Source organism: Podarcis tiliguerta (assembly GCF_965153285.1).
Source record: "Podarcis tiliguerta genome assembly, chromosome: 4".
Classification (NCBI taxonomy): domain Eukaryota; kingdom Metazoa; phylum Chordata; class Lepidosauria; order Squamata; family Lacertidae; genus Podarcis; species Podarcis tiliguerta.
In genome coordinates, this window is record NC_139537.1 from 12788231 (window position 1) to 12810511 (window position 22281).

The 22281-nt window shown below is 41.6% G+C and overlaps 1 protein-coding gene across 15 annotated transcripts in view; it reads right to left on the reverse strand.

Annotated features, from left to right (window-relative positions):
• The window catches only part of PICALM (phosphatidylinositol binding clathrin assembly protein), a 63930-nt gene extending 45103 nt beyond the window's left edge, over positions 1–18827 (reverse strand). For 6 of the 15 annotated variants that reach the window (XM_083436426.1, XM_083436423.1, XM_083436431.1 and 3 more), the window contains exon 1: positions 18061–18662. In XM_083436426.1, coding sequence (XP_083292552.1) covers positions 18061–18190 — 130 coding nt within the window. In that variant the 5' untranslated portion in view covers positions 18191–18662. Of the gene's footprint in view, positions 1–18060 lie in introns of all 15 variants that reach the window. The other 9 variants (XM_083436425.1, XM_083436422.1, XM_083436433.1 and 6 more) reach the window with 5 other exon arrangements.
• Positions 18828–22281: the final 3454 nt, after the last annotated feature.

The following is a 22281-nucleotide window of genomic DNA, read 5'->3' on the forward strand; positions in this document are numbered from 1 at the left end:
TATAAGTGGTCCATGTTTTACATGCACACAGTAAGGTTGGTAGTACAATAGCTTTGTAAACAAGCATTTTGTTTTCCCTGCAAATGTTCTGGTTCTCAAACACTCTGCACTTCAATCGGGAGAAAGCAGTACTCACACAGCTCAGGCAATGCTGAATTTTGGCATCAATGTGGAAAGGTAATTGCCAAGGTAGGAGAAGTGATCAACACTTTCCAACGTTACACTATGCCACTGACACAGGTAGGTAGCCGTGTTGGTCTGATGCAGTCAACATAAATTTAAAAAAATTAAAAATAGCCCAGTAGCACCTTAAGAGACCAACCAAGTTTGTTCTGGGTTTAAGCTTTCGTATTTTTATTTTTTTATTTCGTATGCCACTGACAGTTTGCTATAATATTTTAATGTAGGTGTGGGAGGCCACTTTCCCGAAACCACAACCAGTGGAAGACATTAGCTGATGGCAGGATTCAATTCTGCTGGGTGTTGCTTCACCAATGCATTCCTTGTGGGAAAGGCGCCGGTGACACAGACCTGCAACCAACAGGACTGATCCTTCTGTCACCAGTTTGTGAACAAAATACAATCTTGCTAGTGTGTGCTTTGCTAATTCAATCCTTGTAGGGAAGACACTGGCAAAGCAGATCCCTGCAGCCAGCAGGTCTGAACTCTTCATTCATCTGCCATTGAGCGGAGAGTTCAATCCTGATGGGTGCTGCTGCATGAGGCTTTCCGCCTGGGGAATGTGCTGGTGAAGCAAACTCCACTCCTCCGCAGATCAACTTTGACAGGTGGGTAGGACTTCCCATCTATCAGCCACTTGATGCTATCATGATGTCAGATGATAGAACATGAGGGTGGCCTCATCACCTGCCAAAGTTGGCCCATGGGTGTGTGGGGTGGATAAGGATCTGGTTCCCTAAGCCAGATGCAGTTAATGCTTTAATGACATATGGATAGCTGGACTACAACACTCTAAACACAACCCAGGACTTGATCAGCCCAGCATGCCATGTAAAACGTCAAGCATTATGTATCTATAATGCTGACATTATTGAAGGTGGCTTTATGGAACAGTATACTAAATATCCTCCGCTACTGCCACGATGGTAAATGGAACCTTCCACATTCAGAGGAAGGAGAGATAGCAGTGAGGGACAGCTTTTGACTGCATGCCCCGCTCAAGCTTCCTGGAGGCATCCTATTAGTCCCTGTTGGAGGCAGAATGTCAAGCTAGATGGACTTTGTCGATGCAGTAGGACTTCACGTTCTTACAGATAAGCACCAAGAGAAAAATATTGTTCTCTTCCAGTTTATTATAAATATGGCTACATACCTTTAGCTTTTACTATATCCTGGGTGCATCTGGGATATACCAAAGGAGTTCTAATCTGAGCTTTCACTATATCAAGCAAATGAGCTAGACACCCCGCAGAATGAGGTGGGAGCAAGCTGGCTTGAACCTTACATTGCAAATTTCACATGTGTTAGTTTAAAATCAAAATAAACCTTGTCTACCTCCTTCTGACAGGGAACACAAGATATACCTTCAGTCTACCTTACAGCTACGGAAACCATAAGAGCTACAAAGTGGTGAATTTAGGTGCTATTTATAGTTCTTTAACCTTTTCTGCCATCCCATTTTAAAAATAAATGGAAATGCCCAAGATCCTAACTAGAACAAGACAGTTGTTATAACATGTACTTCTTGGAACAAAAACTTGTTCTTACAAGAGCGGGTGCATACTGCCAATCTAACAAAGAATTCAGATTGGTTTATCGTAAAAGATGTGCTCTGCCTAGAGCTTGTGTGTTTAATTTTATTTGGTACAAGACAGTCTAGGGCAAGGAATTATCATACAATTATCCTACACCAGACTGTTTTTCTTTAAATAAAGTAGTATCCTTCTGTATTAGCCAGGGCAGGAATTTGTCACAGTTCTGATAGATATAGGACACAATATAGATTTTAACCTCTGGGAGAAACTCTGGAAAAGCGACTTTAAATTTATAGCATGTTATTCTTTGAAGGAGAACCACCTGAAAATGATTCACAGATGGTATTTAACTCCAAGTAAGCTTGCTAAGATTTACAAGACAGAATCAGATAAGTGATTGAAGTGTAAAGAGGTGAAGGGAATGTTCTTTCATATGTGGTGGACATGTAAAAGGGTAAAAGAGTATTTTGGAAATGATTTTTAATGAATTGAAAAAAAGTTTTAAAATTAAACCCCCCCCCCCCAAAAGAAAACCCCAGAGTCCTTTCTGTTGGGGATAATTCAGACTGAAAACCCCAGGTGTCAGGAAAGGCTATCTATGTATGCAACAACTGCCGCCTGTGTTTTGTTAGCCCAAAAATGGAAAATGAGCAAGGTCCCAACCAAAGAAGAATGGCAACTTAAGTTGACATAATATGCACAACTTGCAGACTTAACATATAGAGAACAAGAAGAACATACAGTTAAGGAAGACTGAAAAATGTTTATTGAATATATATTGAAAATAATTGTGTACAGAACCAGATTCCATGGATATTTCTTTTCACTGTTCTAGGTAGAGAAAAATGGAAGGGAGCAGCTCCCAGGACATCCATAAATATTTTGCTAGCTGGGGAAAGATAAACACGGTACTATGGCAGCTGCCAGGAGCTTCATGAGCCAGTAGAGATACTTGCACATTTCTACTCTTGGGGCAATCACAACTCACCAAAGGAGAGCAGCCTATTCCAAAGCAAAAAATAGCTACAATATATGTTATGTGCCTTCCGGTTGTACCTTGCAGCTCAAAAGCAGCTAATCAAGAATCAACTACTCAAACTGACTGGCATTAGACTAGACAGAGGGTGGGGTGGGGGGAGAGAGATGCAGCACTAGAATTTGGCTGCTTTCAATTTTGGTTTGAAAGTAAAGGTCAATTCAGGTTAACATATTGAGTTATAAACAATTATACACACAATTATTCATCTTAAAACTTGTCAGATCTTTACAGGTATCTCAAACAAATCCAAAAATACTTTTACAGGAAATGCAGGAATCCATACAGTTTAATGACAAGACAATCCTGAAAGGGTGTAAGTGCAACATTAGCTAAGAGGCTTATCACTTGGGTAAATATCTTTTGTAGGAGGAAGACAAAAGACATTCCTAGGGGCTGAAGAAGCAGAGGCAAGACAGACTTTGACATCAAAAGTCTTAAATCCAAATACCAGGAAGTTTTAGACAACTATGCACCTAATCAAAGTTCACTTCTCTTCCTGTTATTAAAACAAAAGGAATGTAGGTCTTAGTGTTAATTATAAGCCTTTTGGTAGTCATCATCTAGCATCCTTCACCATACTAGCAGGTAGCTGCACTTAGAATTGCTCAGTGTACAAATAACAACATTCAAGGTTTGCCTAAAGTTGCCCTCCTTGCCACACTGCTCTTTAAAACATGCTGTTCAGCTGGCTGGGGCTGATGGGAGCTGAAGTCCAAAACATCTGGAGGGCACCAGCTGGGGAAAGCTGCTTTAGCAGCAAGTTTGTTTCAAAGCATGCAAACATTCGGGGGTGGGTTTACATAACTTTCACAAAATCTGAAAAAACCATGGCACAATGGTTAGAGTGTTTGACAGGAAGCAGGGAAACCCTGGTTCAAACACCCACTCAGCCATGAAATTTGCTGAGTGACCTTGGGCCAGTCAGTTTCTCCCTCTCCCCGAATTCTCTCACACGGCCACTTAGGGATAAAATAGGGAGAACCAGGTTAAAGATTATGATTTATTTTTATATCCCACCCTTCCTACAATCCAGATCTGGCAAAAAAGATCAACTAGAGGAAACAAGACACATTATAATGAGAGCAATCAAAACCACAGAATCATAAATCAGATACAGTGGGTGACTATAGCATACCCCAATAAAAGCAAATTTCAATTAAGATCAAAAAGCTTGGACAAATAAAATGTCTGTTTAAATGTACCTACCACGAGAGCCAAATGAATGTCACTTGGGAGAGTGTTCCATAAGCTGAGTACTGCCAATAACACAGGTTGGATGGTAATGCGAGAAATTTCAGTACGGTACTTAATTCTCCAGACTTCAATTAAATGTCATTGCAGGTACATTACAAGAAGCCAGATGGCCTTGCTGAGGATTCTCCCCTTCCCCCTGTAAGCTCTACAGCAGGCATGTCCAAAGTCTGTTTCAGGGGCCTAATCCGGCCTGCCGGTTAGTTTAATCCGGCCCCTGTGGCAGTTTATCAGTTTATTTCCTGGGGTAAAATCTCCCAAAAAGCTCCAACAACTTTGTGGTAGAACTGTAAATAAAAAGCTCAACAATTTTGGAGTAAAGTTGTATAAAAAGCTCAACAACTTCAATCCTAAAAAGAGTTCAACAACTTTGGTTGGCCCTCATGCATGTTCACTTCATCAAATCTGGCCCTCTTTGGAAAAAGTTTGGGCACCCCTGCTCAAAAGTATGATCACACAAAGGACACCTCAGTGGCTATTCCTCAGCTTTGCAGCTCTGCAGAACTGAGGTACAGAGATGTGGGCCAATTTACATTTATATGGATTTTTTTAAAAAAATCTAGTTCTTGCAATGATTGGCAAGACAGCTTCAAACTGTCTATACTTATGGACAACAGCTCTCCAGGTTTTCAAATAAGAGCATTTTCCAGCAATATAGGCTTCAACATGCTATAGGTTACTTGTCCTCCAAATCTGTATCACAATATGGCCAGGAATTCCCTCTTCAGCTCTACTCCACCAACAGTAAGCTATTTAATTAGATTTAAAACATCCAATGTATTACTTTGCAAAGGAATAGCCATCTTAACTCTGTGGTAGCTAAAACTAGAAGTCCTATGGCACATTAAAGACCAACAAGTGTATTGGGGCATAAGCGCTCATGGATTAATGTCCACTTAACCAGGAGATCATTGCATTTGATCAAGCTTATTGAAACTCAAAAGGTCTGAAAATAAGGCATCCAAAAATATCATGAGAACCACTTCCTTTCTTTGAAGAGCCTCTGATGTCATAAAAGGAATGAATAGCACTTGAACTGTAGCACTGTACAGGCTACAGTAATGTTTCCCAACAACATTCAGACTTCAAAATGATGAAGCGCTAAGGCCTCAGGAAACTGATGTGGCTGCTGAGAAAGTTAAACTGTGACAAGACTTAAAATATGCCATGTAGGTTACTGATCCAAAGTTAACTACTGTTGTTCTTCAGACTCATGCCTTTTTCTAAAGAGAACAAATTCCATTCAAGTTTTCATATATCCTGCAGAGCCAAGGGTCAATGGTGAAAGCATGTTAGCTAGGCTCTCTCTGAAGAACTGCTTAACACAGCTAAGCAGTTTGGGGTGTATGGCCTCTTGTTGATGAAAAGCCATGCCAGAGTTCAAATGTTACATATATTCCCAAGCATATCTGCTGAAACAACTTAGTATGATAATACAGGAGGTATGTGAACAGTAAAAAATATACCCAATTATCTAAGAAAGCAGCACTGAGAATCAAAGCAAAGTCCATCATTAATGTCAACTATGCAAATATACCAACAAGGAATACTGGAAATATATGTGCCTCTGAGTAAACATATAATGGACTGAACTGTATGGGCCCTAACCACCAGATTCTCAAATAAAGCTGCTTGGTCACCACAACTGTGATTAACTGTGGACTAGATGATCCTCCAAGACCATTCCGACTCTACAGTTCTATGATTCTATGAACACAAAATCAAGGCACGTGAACATCAACAGTTAATTAATGAGGGGTCTTCCAAATACTAAAGATCTTCCCAAAAGGTTTTAAATTATTGACAGAAGCTGACTTATTTGCCAAATGTAAGATTAGTCAACATGTGTTTGTGGTCTATTGTAATTTTGCTGCTGGTATGATATACTGTTACCATAATCGGTTTTTCCAGTACACGATTTGACTTCCATAAGAGACTGTCAAAAAAATGGAATGAAAAACCAGATAACTTACTTTTATTCAAAATGGGGCATCCCTCAGTAAACCCAGCTTTGTTCCCTTGTTCAAATGTCTGAGTACAAATGCAAGCCAAAGGAGTATCTTGAGTTAGGTAAATCCAAAATCCATAGTTGGACAATTTATCAGATACCATGTTACATAAAGAATGGAACAAGAAAAACGGTTCTCAATGTTTCCCACTTATGATGGCTATTTATAACCTCCACCATCAGAAAATGAATGAGGGAGTGCTGTTGCTCTTGGTCCTGCTTATGGACTTCCCATAGTTAGCCACTGCAGGAAGAGGAAGCTGCAGTAGATGGGCCTTTTTCAGCTAATATTTTTTTATTATTAGGCTCTTCTGTACTGTCTAGTAGTCCACTGTCACAACACAAAGTCTCTCCTCAGTATTTTGAAGCACCACACACATTGGTCTACCTTTCAAAAACATTTCTGTTTTTTAACATTGATGAGCCATTTTATTGTCTTTTTCAACATTAACATCAAAAAACGTCCAACTGCTTTTATCTTTTCTGATTTTCACAATATTCTTTGCTGTATTCTTTTTATCTCAAGCTATAAATTGTGCTAGGGAGATTTATCATTTTCTGGGTTTAAATAAGGGATCAGCTGGTAGACAGCCAATATTTTGTGCAGTACTATATGCTATGATTAAAGCTTGTTGCAGAGATAAAGTTACCACATGCTGCACTATGCATCAGCTCTCAATAAATAAAACTGGGAAAGGCAAACAGAATAAAGCTGCCATTTAAGAGGCCCTTTAGGCAAACATTAAAAAGGTACAGCTTCTCCTACCCCACTTTTTATTAACTCATTATACCAGAGGCAGCTACTGACCCAAGTTTGAGGTGGCTTGCCTCAGAGGTGGGCAGACTTCAGGCTTGCAGGATCAGGATTGTTTTGTTCTAAAACCTTGAGGTTCATCAACCAAAGCCTGGGGCAAAAAAGCACTTAAATAAATAAATTCTGTGTCCAGGAATTTGTTTTCATCACCAAAATAAAAATGCAACTTATTACCACACACACACAAACAAACAACCTCCTGCTTATCCCAAGTTTCCATCATTTCAGCTATAAAATTTAGGCCAGGGAAGAGTCATTTTGTTGTTGTTACTCTTGTTGAACAACTGGGAGGCATAAATCCTTGTTGATATACCTCAAATAACCAAACAGTCAATCAGCAGATCAAGATGGATATTTTGTCTATCCCTGGCTTGCCTGACAAAGAAGGAGGACTTGAAAATCCTATGCTAATCAAGTATTGTTGCACAAATCTTTAACATCAGGGCCTCACGAGTCCTGCAATATTAAAACAATCACTTATCGCTCTTCCTAAAGATCATTATTAACCCATTGCTTTGCACAGCAGCACTGAAGTATGCAACAGGTTAAACCACCAGCCTTAAAACAAGATATCCTAAATAATCATTGACAGATACTTTCATGGTAAGATTAATGGGCATATGAGAAAGGACAATGTACAACCTCCCTGATGGTATAGACTCTGCATACCAAGATTCAGCAGGTTTCTGGAACAATGCCATTTGGTGTGGCCATATTTCAAGGAGCCAATTACAATTAACCAACATACTATAACAGAAACGTAATCTAAGAAGGTGTTTTACAAGAAGGATGCTGCTTCTGCTCTGAGTACTATTGGCAAGTCTTTCATCACTTGGCTTCCAATGTTACAATACCACATTCTGCCCACAGAGCTACCTTCTTTGCATCCTTCTTGGCATCATTTTGCAACAGAACCCAATAATTTTATTTAGCTGAGCAAACTGCAGAATTACATCAAAATACTACCCAGCAGGAGCAGTACTCAACAGGTAAAAACTCCGTCAAGAAGTAGTAAATCAGACCATCATTTCAAGCATAAAGTAGACTGTTTTGCTTTGCAGCAGCATCTGAAATATATCTAAGTCAAGAATGGGAAACCTGTAGCCCACCAGATGCCCTAGCCAAGCATGCAAAGTACAAAGTCTGAAATATCTAATTTGCAACAAGGATTTCACACTAAGTCAAAGAATTAATGACAGAGTATTATGAATATGAAATTGCTTTGCTTTCATGAAAAGCGTAATTGTCAGAAAGTAGTTCCATCCATATGGAGTATAACTGACACATGTTGGCATACAATGCGTTGATTTTTAAGGCAGGGAAAATCCTGGTTTTGTTTGAGTCTAAGGGCTTCAATAATTGTATTGACAGTGTCATGGGTCCAACAATAACACCATTATAGAGGGCCCAAAGCCACTAGTAACATGTCAAAGCCAAAAATCTGTAGGCTTTAGTCTTAAAGAACATGCATCCATACACCCAAGATAGCAAATGCCTTAACTGACCCATATAAAGTATCCACAGAATAAGAAGCCCTCTAATCTTAACTGCTTGTTTAAACCAAGGTGTAACAACAATTTGCCATGACATTAACTCTTTAGGACTGCTCATTGTACAGCTAACAACTATTGAACAAAAAAGTAGTATTTAGTTATTATAACAACAACAACAACAACAACAACAATTTATTATTTATACCCTGCCCATCTGGCTGAGTTTCCCCAGCCACTCTGGGCTGCTCCCAAATTGAGTGTTAAAAACAATACAGCATTAAATATTAAAAACTTCCCTAAACAGGGCTGCCTTCAGATGTCTTTTAAAGATAGGATAGCTGCTTATTTCCTTCACATCTGAAGGGAGGGTGTTCCACAGGGTGGGCGCCACTACCGAGAAGGCCCTCTGTCTGGTTCCCTGTAACCTCACTTCTCGCAATGAGGGAACTGCCAGAAGGCCCTCAGTGTCCAGGCTGAATGATGGGGGTGGAGACGCTCCTTCAGGTATACAGGACTGAGGCCGTTTAGTTAGGCCCAAGGCAGGCAGAAAGCTATTATAAGTAAAACCAACACTGCAGAAAATATCCTAGCAGATGTGGCATGAAGTAGTTCATAACTTTACACAACTATCATGGAAATGCAATGGTCAGAAAGGACTCTGTAGGGGGCTTTACACACTATCACTTGAACTCAAGTAAAATGCCTTGCATGATCAGCGGCCCTGTTTTAACGGAGACCCTCATCTCCACCCATACTATGGTATGTGTGTGTATGCCTAATAACATTTAATTGAACTCAAATACAAGACCCCTGTTTAACACAGTGAAGGTCTGGGTCCGGGGAAGCATGAGGTACACAAGGACATTGGGGTGACATCTGCATGTGCATCCACACATCCACACAGGTTCCGACAAATACCTGAACATGCCACTAGTTTTCTTAACCCAGTTTTTCCTTTAATAAAAAATAAAAAATTGACTTTAGTAGTTGCCACTGCAGTACACATATTTTGCCCAAGTTTTCATATAGAGAATAAGCATATACTTGACATTTAAATGCAATACTTCAGTGCTAGTTTTACAGTATCCATTATGCTCATCATCAATACCTAATCTAGACGGAATGAGATTACTTATGAGCCTGTTTGACTACCACTGACCTGAATATGGAAAGGTGTAGCTCAGAAGCTGGGAACATTTAAGTATTCCTTGTCCCTTGAGTGCCATGCCAAAAAAAGATCTCAAATTAAAATTGTAGCACACATACTATGCAAGAACAGAAATAAGCACCTCCGTACGAAAGAAGTGTAAGGTTCTACAGTACCATGGGGTAACAATCTAATATGGGCTGCAGGCTGAAACCTAAAACCTAACCTAAACCCTTGGCTGACTTCATGCCCTAGGTACTGTCCATTTAACCACCAAAAAGTACCAAGAATACAGAGTCAAATGGGTTTGCCCTTTGCCAAGTCACAGGGCGCCACTCAGGAACTTTACATAGTCTGTTATCTATGTAGTATTAAGTGAAACAAGCATGTAGAGAAGTGGCTTGAAAGATGCTGTAAACCAGGAATCCAGGATTCAGATTTTTCTGCACACCCTTGTTGCATGAAACACAATACAATAATGTTAACAGGTGCCTAATCAAGGAATATAAACTCTGTCAGGGATTTATTCATTATAAGAAGTGTTGATATATTCTAGATTTTATTTATTGCTAGGCAACTGAAAAGAGTTATCTATTGTTGGATAAGATTGTTTTCTACCTAAATAATTAGTTCGTCTCCTATACCTGGATTAACATAGCATCAGACAATATTCTAATCTCATTTTTTAATTTTTTTCAATTTATTTCAAGTACTTATAAACTGCTTTTCATTTTTTTTAAAAAAAAATCAGAACCCAGTTTACAAGAAAATCAAACAAAATTAAATATTTGAGATGCTATCCGAGTCTATTTCAACCCTGACTAAAATAACAAGACTTAATTGAATATTTCAAAAATGGTGAAGGGGGGGGGGGGAGATGTTGAAACAAAATCTGTCTAGTTGTCGTAACTGATTTTAGAGGAAGTTTTAGTTAGTTTTACTTATGGAACAAAATATTTTCAACATTTTAAGCAAAATAAAGCAGTGCTGCAAACCACAGCAAAGCCTCAAAATTGCCAATGATTAAAATATGAGAGACTCAACACAAATTGTGTCAACGGTGATACTAAGCACTGTAGTTCTTTTACAGATGCCCAACAGAAGTAGGCATGTTGCAGGTCCATTTTACCATCCTCATTTTCCACAATGAATTAAGCACATCTTGTTAATTTATTTGACACCCACATTACAACAGATACCCAGCACAAATTCTGATCATCGTTTCATGAGCCGTAGCAAGTCTTGACTCATGCACTCCCCTCTCCTCTGTGTTTACAGCAGCTGAGCTCCTTCAATTTAATTTCACTTTCTCTAGCAGAAGGGTCCACCCTCTTGCTACACGACGCAATTTCAAATGATATCTCTTGTGCCCAATACTCTGCCAAAACATTTTCGGAATTGGGAAATGAATGCTTGATCATGAACTTTTCGGAAGCTTGGGGGGGGGTTGCTTTCAAAGAAAGCTTTTTTAAAGTGAGGTGAAATTGTACTTTGAAAATTAAAAGGAACAGCCAGAAACGCAAAAATATTGATGCCTCAACCACATATTATGCACGAGCCAGGTGAGGTGTATATACAGTATATACAGAAAGCTCTTGATGTATTGATGTAACAGACCAGCTGCCTGAGCTTAGAATTAGCTACTGCTTGGGGGGGGGGGGAATTAGCTACTGCTATGTTTGATTTACAATGCTGCACATGCCTTTAAAAGAAGCAACAAGGTGGTCATTATTCCTCCTTCTGATTCGAAACTGAGACAGATTGTGATTTGTCTGTTGCCAATTAGTCCACAGCTCAAACGGGATTTGATATCAGATCCTGTGGACCAATCTGCCTTTTTGTGATGAACACAGACTAGAGCAGTTATGTATGACAGCCCTGTGATTGAAGGATTCAGTAGGAAACATAAATCTATATGTATTGTACATGCAGATATATTAATAGTTTGCAACTGTTTTACAGTGAGAGATATTAAATCAGGGATCACAGTTTTAAGTTTGAAAGGAATTAGAAAATTTCCGCCAATACCTCCTCTCAGGTTTTCCCTGTAGCATAGAGCATGTGACAGTATTCTAATAGCAATATTGTTAAGACAGAAAATCTTTTAAACTAGGATAATTACATCTCAGCAACAATGCTCCCCACTAAGCTGAACTGAGGCCAAAGCTACCTTACTTGTCAATAACCAAGTCTGCAAAAAAGGTTTTACATGATGTCATTTGATTGCGATTTCATGAAACAGCATATTTTTTCTAGAATAATGAAGAGTTTCAGTTGCTAGAATACAATGTCTACTCATACCTTACACTCCAGTGTGTGCTGTAACTTTTGGAATGCACTTTCAAACAGTTGTTTTTTACTCTTTACGTCTGAATATACTGTACAGTGGTTCATTTGCGTTGAGATGGGCAATGCTGGTTACATCTAATCCTAACATAAGACAAAACTTTTTCAATTTCCCTCCTGAATGTTGGCATTGGTAATTTGAAACAATAAATCTTATTTTATACTTGAAGGAATTTTCAAATGCCTTCTAGGAAACAAGCATCAAACCCAGCAAATAAAATGCTCTCCAAAAAACTTCATGGAATAATTCCACATGTTGTAATTTAAATATTAAAGTGTGTGAGGTCTGAAGTTATACAATCAATCCCAATTTGAGCAGCTGTACAAATTACACAATTCAGGTTTGGCCCAACTTTCAAGAATTCCTGTGAAAGAACAACACTGCCAGGCTGACTGTATGTGCCAGACCATCTCCACAAGAGATTTTCTCCCCTATAGAATTAGATCCTCGTCCACTCCAACCCACAAAGCAATTACAACTGAGACACAAGACAATCTAAACATATAATGTACATATAAGAATACTTTTATTTCCTCAACTAATTATGCTTTAAGCAAGGAAGGAAGGAAAATTAGGTGCTTGGTATAGTGGAAGATTGCAAAGGGAGAATTTTTCAATCCCAGGATTTCAGAGGCAGCAGACCATATGGTAAAAGGCATTACTAGGAAGCTGGAATACTTCTAGTATCAAATGAATGTTGTCAGTTAAGGGATTAGCCATTCAGTATCCACATGCTGCTTACAGAGAGCAAATAAGGAAGAACACTGTGCAATCAGGCTTTTGAAGTCCAAAGCATTCATAAGCCCAGATGTTTCTCCTTGAACTCCACGATTCCAGCTTTGAAAGCCTTCATAAAGTTTTTACTTAGTTGCCAAGAGAACCTTACAAAACTAAATTTACCAATCTGACTCAAGGTGGGCTTTTTATTGAATGCTAAATATCTGAGAACCCCTTTTAGTTTTAATAGTAATACATGTATAAATGCAAGGTACTTTAATTGGGCTAGTAAAACTGCAATCCCAGCTACCTGGGAGTAAACCCCAAGGTATTCACTAATATTTACCTCTGAGATGGCATAGTTTAGCAGCCTGTGTCAGACACACTTCTGAGACATGTATTGTTTGTCACCCTAGACAGAGCTGCACCTCAGAATACCATCAATACCTTATTGAGAATGACCCAACAACCATCACATGAATACAGTTACACTACTAGAGATGCTTTTAAAATTTAGAAACCAAAAATACACATTCATTAAATAGCATGAAATACCTCACTCAGAATCCAGGCCTTCATTTGTGTAATACTGTACTTAAAAGTTATCCTAAAGGGAAATTACTAGTGCTACTTACGGGTACTAGCAAACAAGTTTTCTAAGATAGTCTAAAGGAGATTAAAGGAAATCTACTTCCTTTGGAAGTTGCTATGACACACTTCAGTGTAAAAAAAAGACTAAATCTTCCTCCTCCACTTCCAACTCTGTAAAGGAAGACAGAACCATCTGCCAGCTCTCCCCAGATAACTATAAACCAGCCTCCCCCAACCTGTTGCCTCCCAGGATTTCTGAGATTACAACTCCCATCAGCTCCAGAAAGTATGGCCAATGGTCCAGGAAGGTGATAACTGTGGTCAAAAGCATCAGTATCACCAGGATGAGAAAGGCTGTTCTAAGCAATGAAAGCTACAGTATAGCCACAAGCAGAGTACAACATCATCACATTCATGAATTAATAGTGAGTCAGTAAAATTACATGCTAAGGAGAAAGCGTAGCCATTCTCCCACCATCTCATAAGAATGTGACACGGCTGAAATTTTCTTTCCAATATCACATATAGTGCTCAGACCTTACATATGAACAGTGGCACAGCGTGGGTTGCCAGCACCCAGAGCAAGGTGCAAAATTGGGGAAGGGGGATAGCATGTTGCCATGGGTCTTCCTCCCCCATTTTTAGCATAAACTCTGAGGTACAGGCTTCCCCAGGAAGTGCTGGATGCAGACTCAACCCGCTCAACTAGAGCTCCTCAGGCGCCACAACTCACCCTGCACCAGCCACTTCAGCTCTCCATAGTGCACTCACAAGAAGCTCTGCCAGTCCAACCCAGGAGCCAACACACTGCCAATCAAGGCTCATGTGGCCACCTTTGTTCCCACTGGGTGCTCCAGCAATGCCAGCAATTGTGCGAGAAGCATGTGGTACACAGCATCTGTAAGCAAAGGACATGGATCTGATTTGGTGATCCATCCCAGCTGTGGAGGAATTGGAAAGAAAGCCACCTCCTTTCCAGCCATGCAACACTTTCGGGACCACTGCAACACAGTGGCATTGTGCCCAGGGCAACAGTCCCTGTGCTCCCCCATACTATGCCACTGCATATGAACAAGATTTAAGCCACCAGGTCTTCCCAAAGAGTTTATGGCATGCAACACCTACAGCTGTTAGTGCAGGCTTCCTCAAACTCGCCCCCCCCCCAGATGTTTTGGCCTACAACTCCCATGATCCCTAGCTGGCGGGACCAGTGGTCAGGGATGATGGGAATTGCAGTCTCAAAACATCTGGAGGGCCAAGTTTGAGGAAGCCTGTGTTAGTGCAATCTTTCCAAAGCAGAACCACAAACTTGAGTACTCTACCTGCTTGTCAAACATAAACCCAACAATTTGTCCTCTGCTTCTAAAACTGGCAGGGTGCAGCAAGCTAACCCCCCCCCCCTCAAAGCTTTAAAGCAGAGACCAGGCTTTGAAACATCTGTAGGACAAGTGATAAGAAACCAGCTGGAACTCTCTACAGCTGCAGATCACTCTTCTAGGCAGATAAGGTTGTTTGTTTTCATCTGCCATCAGGAGATTTCTACAGGAAAATTTCAAAGAACATATCATGCACCTGCTGTTCAGATGCGCATTAAAAAATCTTCTCAAACCAAATGTAAGAGCATGCATGGAACCTCTCCAAGCTGTTCCATCAGCCTTTAATGTCAATGGTAATTCTGACTATGTATTATATATTTTTTAAACTGCCAAAAAAAACCCCTAAATAGTGAAACTAATATATTTTCACATAAGCACTCTTTTTCATAAGAATCTGGGGGGGGGGGGTGTTAATGAACAAGGAATCAGGGGAAAATAGAATAAAAGAACATGGAGTTTGTGGTCAATTACCTGTAATGGAGAATGCATGAAGTAAGGAATAGGCATCATAGGATAAAGCATCATATGAAGTATGTTTCCCAAGTGGTTGGTTGCAACTTGAGCACAGAAAGCTTGCCTTTTTTAAAAAAAAACCTCAAAGTGGGTACCAAAATTTGCACCCACTATCAGGTTCTACATTCACAGGACAATTTCATAAACATACAAAATACAACAGTCCTGATAATACAGCAGAATTAAAACTTACTTCCATTATGGTGCTGCTCAAAGCCTGGTGATATCAGACTATTAAAGAGCTTCATAATGTTAAGATTCCCATCAGTCACATGCAACCCACTTACTTCAATACTGAGCCCACACACCCATTAAGAAGCAGAAGACTTCAAACTTATTTTCACTATGCAAACTTGTAACTTAAAAAGTGCATAGACATCTCCATCATATTACAAAGTAGGAAATGAAACAAATGACAGGACCCTCAAAAGAGGAACTAAGTACCTTAAAGTGGCATTCACAACTTTATGAAACTACGATAGGCAAGGAATACAAAGAAGATGCTTGCAGGGATGCCTTTGGGGATACTACATATTAGCTTTTTCCTTGGGGATCTCACATTAGAGGCAGCCAGAATTATCAATGGGTGAGGTGCCAGACTCAAAGTGAAATTCCATTGCCTCAATCTACCCTGCAAAATGGATGGTTACAAATTTTCAGGGGTGGCTAACCTGTAACCCTCAAGATGTTACAGAATTCCTGCTCCTATTTCCTTTAGCCTGCATGACCAAAGGTCAGGGATGATGGAAGCTCAGGTGCAAGAACATCTGAAGGGTCACAAGCTAGTAGTCCCTTATTAAGCTGCTTGAGTATGGAGACATTTGAAGATGAACAGTGGATCCCACAGCTGGACCCTCAAGTGCTTAAGTGTTTATTTGGTCGCAATAGATTAACATGACCATATTTCAAGCTTTAACAAAAGGTGCCAAGACGGCATAAACATCATTCCAACTTCTAAGCAGTCATTTCCCCAAACCTTTCTCACTTCAACCGGGGTACAGAAGAATCAATTTAAGAGGCTCCCAACTACTGGTGATATCTCTCATGTATGTACAGAGACATACATGTCCACTTAGACATATACAGTCTGCAAAACTCAAACATTCTGAGAATTTTCTGCAAGCAGCCCTGGCAAGAAGGTTGTTATTTTTCTAAACTGCAACTTGGAAAACTTTTATTCTCAGAAAGCTGTCAAAGCTAAAGATACAATTGCACTACTTATGTACTTCAACATTTAAAATCTTGATACAATGTAACTTCAATGCAGAAGTAGATGGTGTCAGTTCCTCTTCTAAGCAGAATTTCCTGAAGATGAGCAGCTAGGCCACAGAAGTAGTAGTAAGTGGTTGCACCCAAAGTCACGTTCTATAGCAGGAATGAGAAATGACTCCTCAGAAGTTGTTGGATCAGTTCCCATCAGCCCAGTCAGCATGGCCAATGACCACAAATGATAGGAAGTGTGATCCAGTAACATCTGGAAGGCTACAGGTTCGCTATCCCTGATTTATACACTAGACAAGGGGTACAATGGAAAGAGAAACCTGAAATAAGTAACAAGGTAAGGGAGACAAGCTCAAATTACATATACAGAGACTGTCAGGAGAATGAAGGCAGGTTTGAGACAATTCAAATATCAGGAGGTGTGCTTCATTTATCAGTTAGGAGGAAGATTACAGTGCCAAGGGAAAGATGTAGCATATCAAATAACAAAGGCAAGTTTCATAAAGGAAGTGGTGAACTACTCAGTGTCACACTGGAAAAAAATGCCTAAGGATAATGGTTGTACTGAAACTTTAATTGGTTTGATTGGTAGATTAGTCTAATAGTTAACCAATTCAGTAAATGAGTTATTATTGTTACTATCAGCAGCAGCTATACTGTTTCTGACAAACCATTAGAATAGGAAGAAAAATAAACTAGCCAGGAAACAAGCAGCAGCTGTAGCTAATTAAATCATTAATCCTTATACTTTTTCAATAGGCTAAAATGGTACTAATATTGAAGTTGCACTGGTTAAACATCTGGAGGAGATCAACTAACAATTCAATGGTTTGGCATGGTTACAGTAGACACTGTACTTTTTTTTGGGGGGGGGGTATCAAGAGAATGCAATGATTTGATTCCCAACAGATCAAAAACGTTTTAAGAGATGACACAGTAGAAAACCACTGAAAGATTGGGGACCAAAGTTGAAGAACACAACATGTGTCTTACTAGGTCCAACCAAAATCCAATCTAGTCCAGGAAGTCTGCATGAAGACAATCACCATTCCCCACTTTTGTGTGCCAGCAACCATTCGGCTAAAAGCCACTGATAGACCCTTCCTTTCTAAACCAATTACACGTATATTCTAAAGTAACTGCCCACAATCACACTGTGAGGTAACAGGTTCTTTAATTTAAGACGAAAGGGTGTCAAACACTGTGGGAAAAGAGGGGTATAAAGCTTCATAGAAAAAAAGTAAAAATTAAAACTGGGGGGGGGGGGTGATGCTGTGCTGAACACATTTCTTAAGTGTCATGTTACACGGTATATTAATGTACCATATGATCTCCTTTTTATTCCCTTATGGTAGAGTGAGTGTTTGTGTGTATATATGGTAGGTACTATCTATCTATCTATACACACACATACACACAAGCACATATGTGTGTGTGTGCATATATATATATATTATACGTATGTATGTCGTTTGGAAACCAAGCATCTAATAGGCTAAATAAATGAAATGAGTAAAAACCAGAACAGGGGGCCGTCTCGTTTCATCTCTCATTTCAGAGGGGATGGTGGAAAAGTGGGAGTAGAAAAAAAGGGGGGGTGTTCGTTCCTACGTTGAGATATTGTAGCAAAGCACAGGAACTGCAATCCAAGTACAGTATTTGGCCGGCGAATAAAACCGGGCCTGGACGGGCAGCGAGCTGCTCGGGGAGGTTGGTGGGGAGGGCAGAGAAGGCGACAGCGAGAATGGCGAAGGTCGGGGCGGGGGGGGGGGGGGAGAAGCGGGGAGAGAGAGAGAGAGAGAGCGAAGAGAAGTCCGTCTCGACTCACAGTCCAGGTGCTTCTTCTTGGGGCCCATCACCTCGTGCGTGGTGGCCTTGCAGACGGTCTTGGACACGGCCGAGCCGGTCACGCTGTGCTGCGCCGCCGTGATGCGGTCGGTCAGGCTCTGCCCAGACATGGCGGTGCCGGATTCAGAGACACTCCGCTGCCGCTGCTATTCCTCAACCAGGCTGGCGAAGCAGGGACGGGGAAAGGAGGAGGAGAAGGAGAAGGAAGGAAGGAGGGAGGGAGGGAGGAAAGGAGGGCGGTCCCGGCTGGACTCAACAACGCCGCCGCGGCCGCTGAGGACGCCTGGCAGCGCTCCGCCTTCGGAAGGGCCGGGCCTGTCACCCGGGAAGAGGCTTCTCCTCCTTCCTCTTTCCTCCTCCTCCTCCTTCCCCGCCTCCTCGGCCTCGACCACTAGCGCGGCCTGCCGCTCGGCCGCCGCCGCCACCACCACCACCGTAAGCCTCCCTTCTCCTTCCCTCACGCACACATGCACAGCTGGTCGCCGCAGGAAAATGGCGGACGGAGGAGACGCTCAGCTCCACCTCAGAGCTTTCCGGGCCTCCGGCATCACGTGACGCTCTTACTCTTTTTCTCTCTCTCCCCACCCTCCCTTCTATCGCCCGCCCGCCCTCCCCCCGCCTAGCCACGTGACATGCTCTTTAAAAAAATTAGGGCCACACCCCCTCCGCCCCTGCCACGTGACATTCCATCGCCGCCGCCGCTCTTCCCCCTCGCCGCCCGGCCCGCCTCCCCGCACCCACCCCGCGGCAATGCGTCTTTCTTGCCTCCGCCCCTCTCCCGCGTAACAAGCAGGAACGCGGTGACGAAATCGGTCGGGAGTTGCCGCGCGACGCGCTCTTTCCTCCCCCGCCCCCCCCCGCCTTCTCTTTTTAATCGGTAACGGTCACCAACGGTCTGAACGAGTGGGCGGGTGGGGTGAACTCGTAACCGTCGCAGGGCTTGAGGGAAAATCTCGGCCTCGGTATATTCCCGCCAAAAAGGGGGAAAGATGGGCCTGTCGCCATACGTGCCTGGCTTGCCTCCCATATTGTTCTGCTGGCAACCCGCCCTTTACTTTGGACTCTAGGCGAAGTACACAAGCACCTGCAGGAATTACCGCATTCAAAGCGATGATGACGTGGCTCATGAGGGATTATGGAGGAAGCGGGGTTGAATTTATTGCAGTGTTTTTTTCTTTTATTGGTAAAACATAATATTGGTACCTTTTCATGGGATCATCTGGTCCAATCTCCTGCAATGCAGGAATCTCAACTGGAGAATCCATGACAGATGGCCAAAATCTACAGTGGTCCTGACTCAAAAGAGTGTGACACACTCAGCCACCTCAGTCAGCAGCAATAATTCGCCTGTCTTCACCAGCAAGATCCACCAACTCATAGTAGAATGTCCTCAAACCTCCTTTCCACTGTAAGATGGCTCTTAATGTCAAAAAGTTCTCCCTGATGTTTAGTCGGAATCTCCTTTCTTGTATCTTAAAGTTCAGGTCCTACCCTCCTGAGAAAGAGAAAACAAGTTTCCTCTGTCTTCCATGTGTCAGTCCTTTACATATCTCCTCCCAGTCTCCTCTTTTCCATGGCTAAACATACCGTTCCTCATAAGTTTCGCTGGTTTGAGAAATGGTGTACACACATGACATTGAACACAACCCACGTCTATCCTTTCATTTTTAATCAAATTCTACGTTTTGATGCATTTCCCTGCAAAGCAGCTTTGACCCAAGTTGGAAAAAAACACGACCTGACTATGCTGAGATGGCCAAAATGACTGAAAATCAGGAATAAGGATGATAAAAACTTTGACAAAGACTGGGAAAAAATTGTAATATATTTGACAGAACACTGTAAATAGTTAAAAACGTTAGCGGGATTGAAATAATGCAATCTTAAAAAACCAAAAGGAGAAAATAAAGATTTATGGATATACAGTATGGAGCATAATATGATATGCACTGAAAATTATCACTAGTGGACCCCTCGAAAGGGAGGATGGAAGTCTGAGAATTCAGAGAATTCTATACTTTTGGGCTGTATTTTTCTTATTTGAGAATGTAAAACTAAATTGTAAAACCAATAAAAATTATTATTAAAAAAAGGAAAAAAGAACAAGCTAGCTGTGGTTTGAGTCAGTAATGTGTATACAGCCTTAGAGTTGATGCATAAGGAGAGATTTTCTGAGATGTGTGGGACTTTAGTCGTCACAAGGTTTCATAGTTAAGCATTAGCACCTTGACTCAAAGCCTGATGTGCATTGACAGCCAGTGAAGATGGAACACAACTGGGTGGATATGCTTGTGATTCCTGGAGCTCATCTTTACCTCACTATTTCCCCCAATACCTAACAGAACAGCTTTTTCCATATGTCCATGCTCTATGGCATGGATGACTAATCCCTGCTCCTCTAAGTAAATTCCTTCCTTTCAAGATTTGACTAATTTTTGGTGGTAGCGGGGGGGGGGGGATGTATGGGTAGCTCTGGTGCCCAATAATGAAGATGTAAATCACCCCTCCCTGCTCTTAAGACTGATCATTGATGAGTGGGGCAGGGCAATGAGCCCCCCTCAGTGGATCATCACAGACCCCTGTGTCTGCATGTCCAATATGTATGCATGCAGGCAAGCAAACATGGTCACATCCATACCATCATTAAGTCATAGGGTTGCCATATGTCCTCTTTTTCCAGGACATGTCCTTTTCTCATGGGTACGTAAAAAGAGTCATCAGAGAGGTCCATAGTGAAAAGTCGGCAAATGTGTCCCTTTTTTTGCTCTTCAAAATATGGCAACCCTACATTGTGAGAGCATTTAGAGCACATGGTTTCCCACAAAGAATCCCGGAATTGAAGTTTATTCTTCACAGACATACAATTCCCAAGATTCTCTGGGAGAAGTCATGAGCTTTAAATGTATGGTGTAGAAACCTATAGTTTCAAAGGGAGCTTCATGGTTGAGCAGGGATTTGAACTGTGTCTGGCTTTCCCATCTAAGGCTCCATTCTTAGCCCTGCTTACCTGAGAGTAAGCTGTATTGATTTCAGTTCAACTTACTCCTGACTGTACTTAGGATTACAAGTACTGTACGGACTTGACCAGGATTTTGAACCAGCATGTTGCAGACACCACAGCAAAACTCATGACCTAAGGACAAAAACCCTAACTGAATCACCACATAATACGACAAACATCCACCACATGATAAAAGATTATATCCATGTAGTAAACTATCCAAGTGAAGACTTGTTCGGCATGAATCATCCTAATGGGGATTGATGGGTCATGTGTGTTGCATCTGAGCAGCACAGTTCTGTGGGCAACTGCAAAGGTCTATGAAACTTGAAGCTCTGAAAAAGAGGAGGACATTTCAGTGCTGGAGGCGGAAAGCTGCATGAAGGCTGAAACAACTTAGATTCCACCCCCCTCTCCGAAACAGAGTTGTTAGCTAGAATGTACGGGTGGCCAACAACTCAGAAAATGTGAAGATGCTACTGTAACAAGCTCAGGAACCTTCCATGCACTCACTTGCCTGCAATCAGACAATCCAAAGAACTGTCATTGCTATCTATTATTCTCAGCTGCTACTTTAACCATGACCAAGCCCATTTCCAGATGCCTTTGTTGGCTCTCCCTCATCTTCTGCATCTTATTATGCTCCTTGTTTTCCCCTACCAGGCCCCATACATTCTGTACTAGGTTTCTTCTTGCAGTTATGTCCATGAGTAGCTTGAGACTAAAGTATGGGCAAGATGGAGGACCCTTTCCCAGTATATTTAAACCCAATTGGGATTTTAAAATGTGCAGCACTGATGAGACCTGCAATTTACGCTGCATCCGGTGCACTCCCACCAATAGTTTGGGAAGGATAAAAGGTAAAGGGACCCCGGACCATTAGGTCCAGTTGCGGCCAACTCTGGGGTTGCGGTGCTCATCTCGCTTTATTGGCCAAGGGAGCCGGCATACAGCTTCCAGGTCATGTGGCCAGCAGGACTAAGCTGCTTCTGGCAAACCAGAGCAGCGCACGAAAACGCCGTTTACCTTCCCGCCGGAGCAGTACCTATTTATCTACTTGCACTTTGGCGTGCTTTTGAACTGCTAGGTTGGCAGGAGCAGGGACCGAGCAACGGGAGCTCACCCCGTCGTGGGGATTCGAACTGCCAACCTTCTGATAGGCAAGCTCTAGGCTCTGTGGTTTAACCCACAGCGCTACCC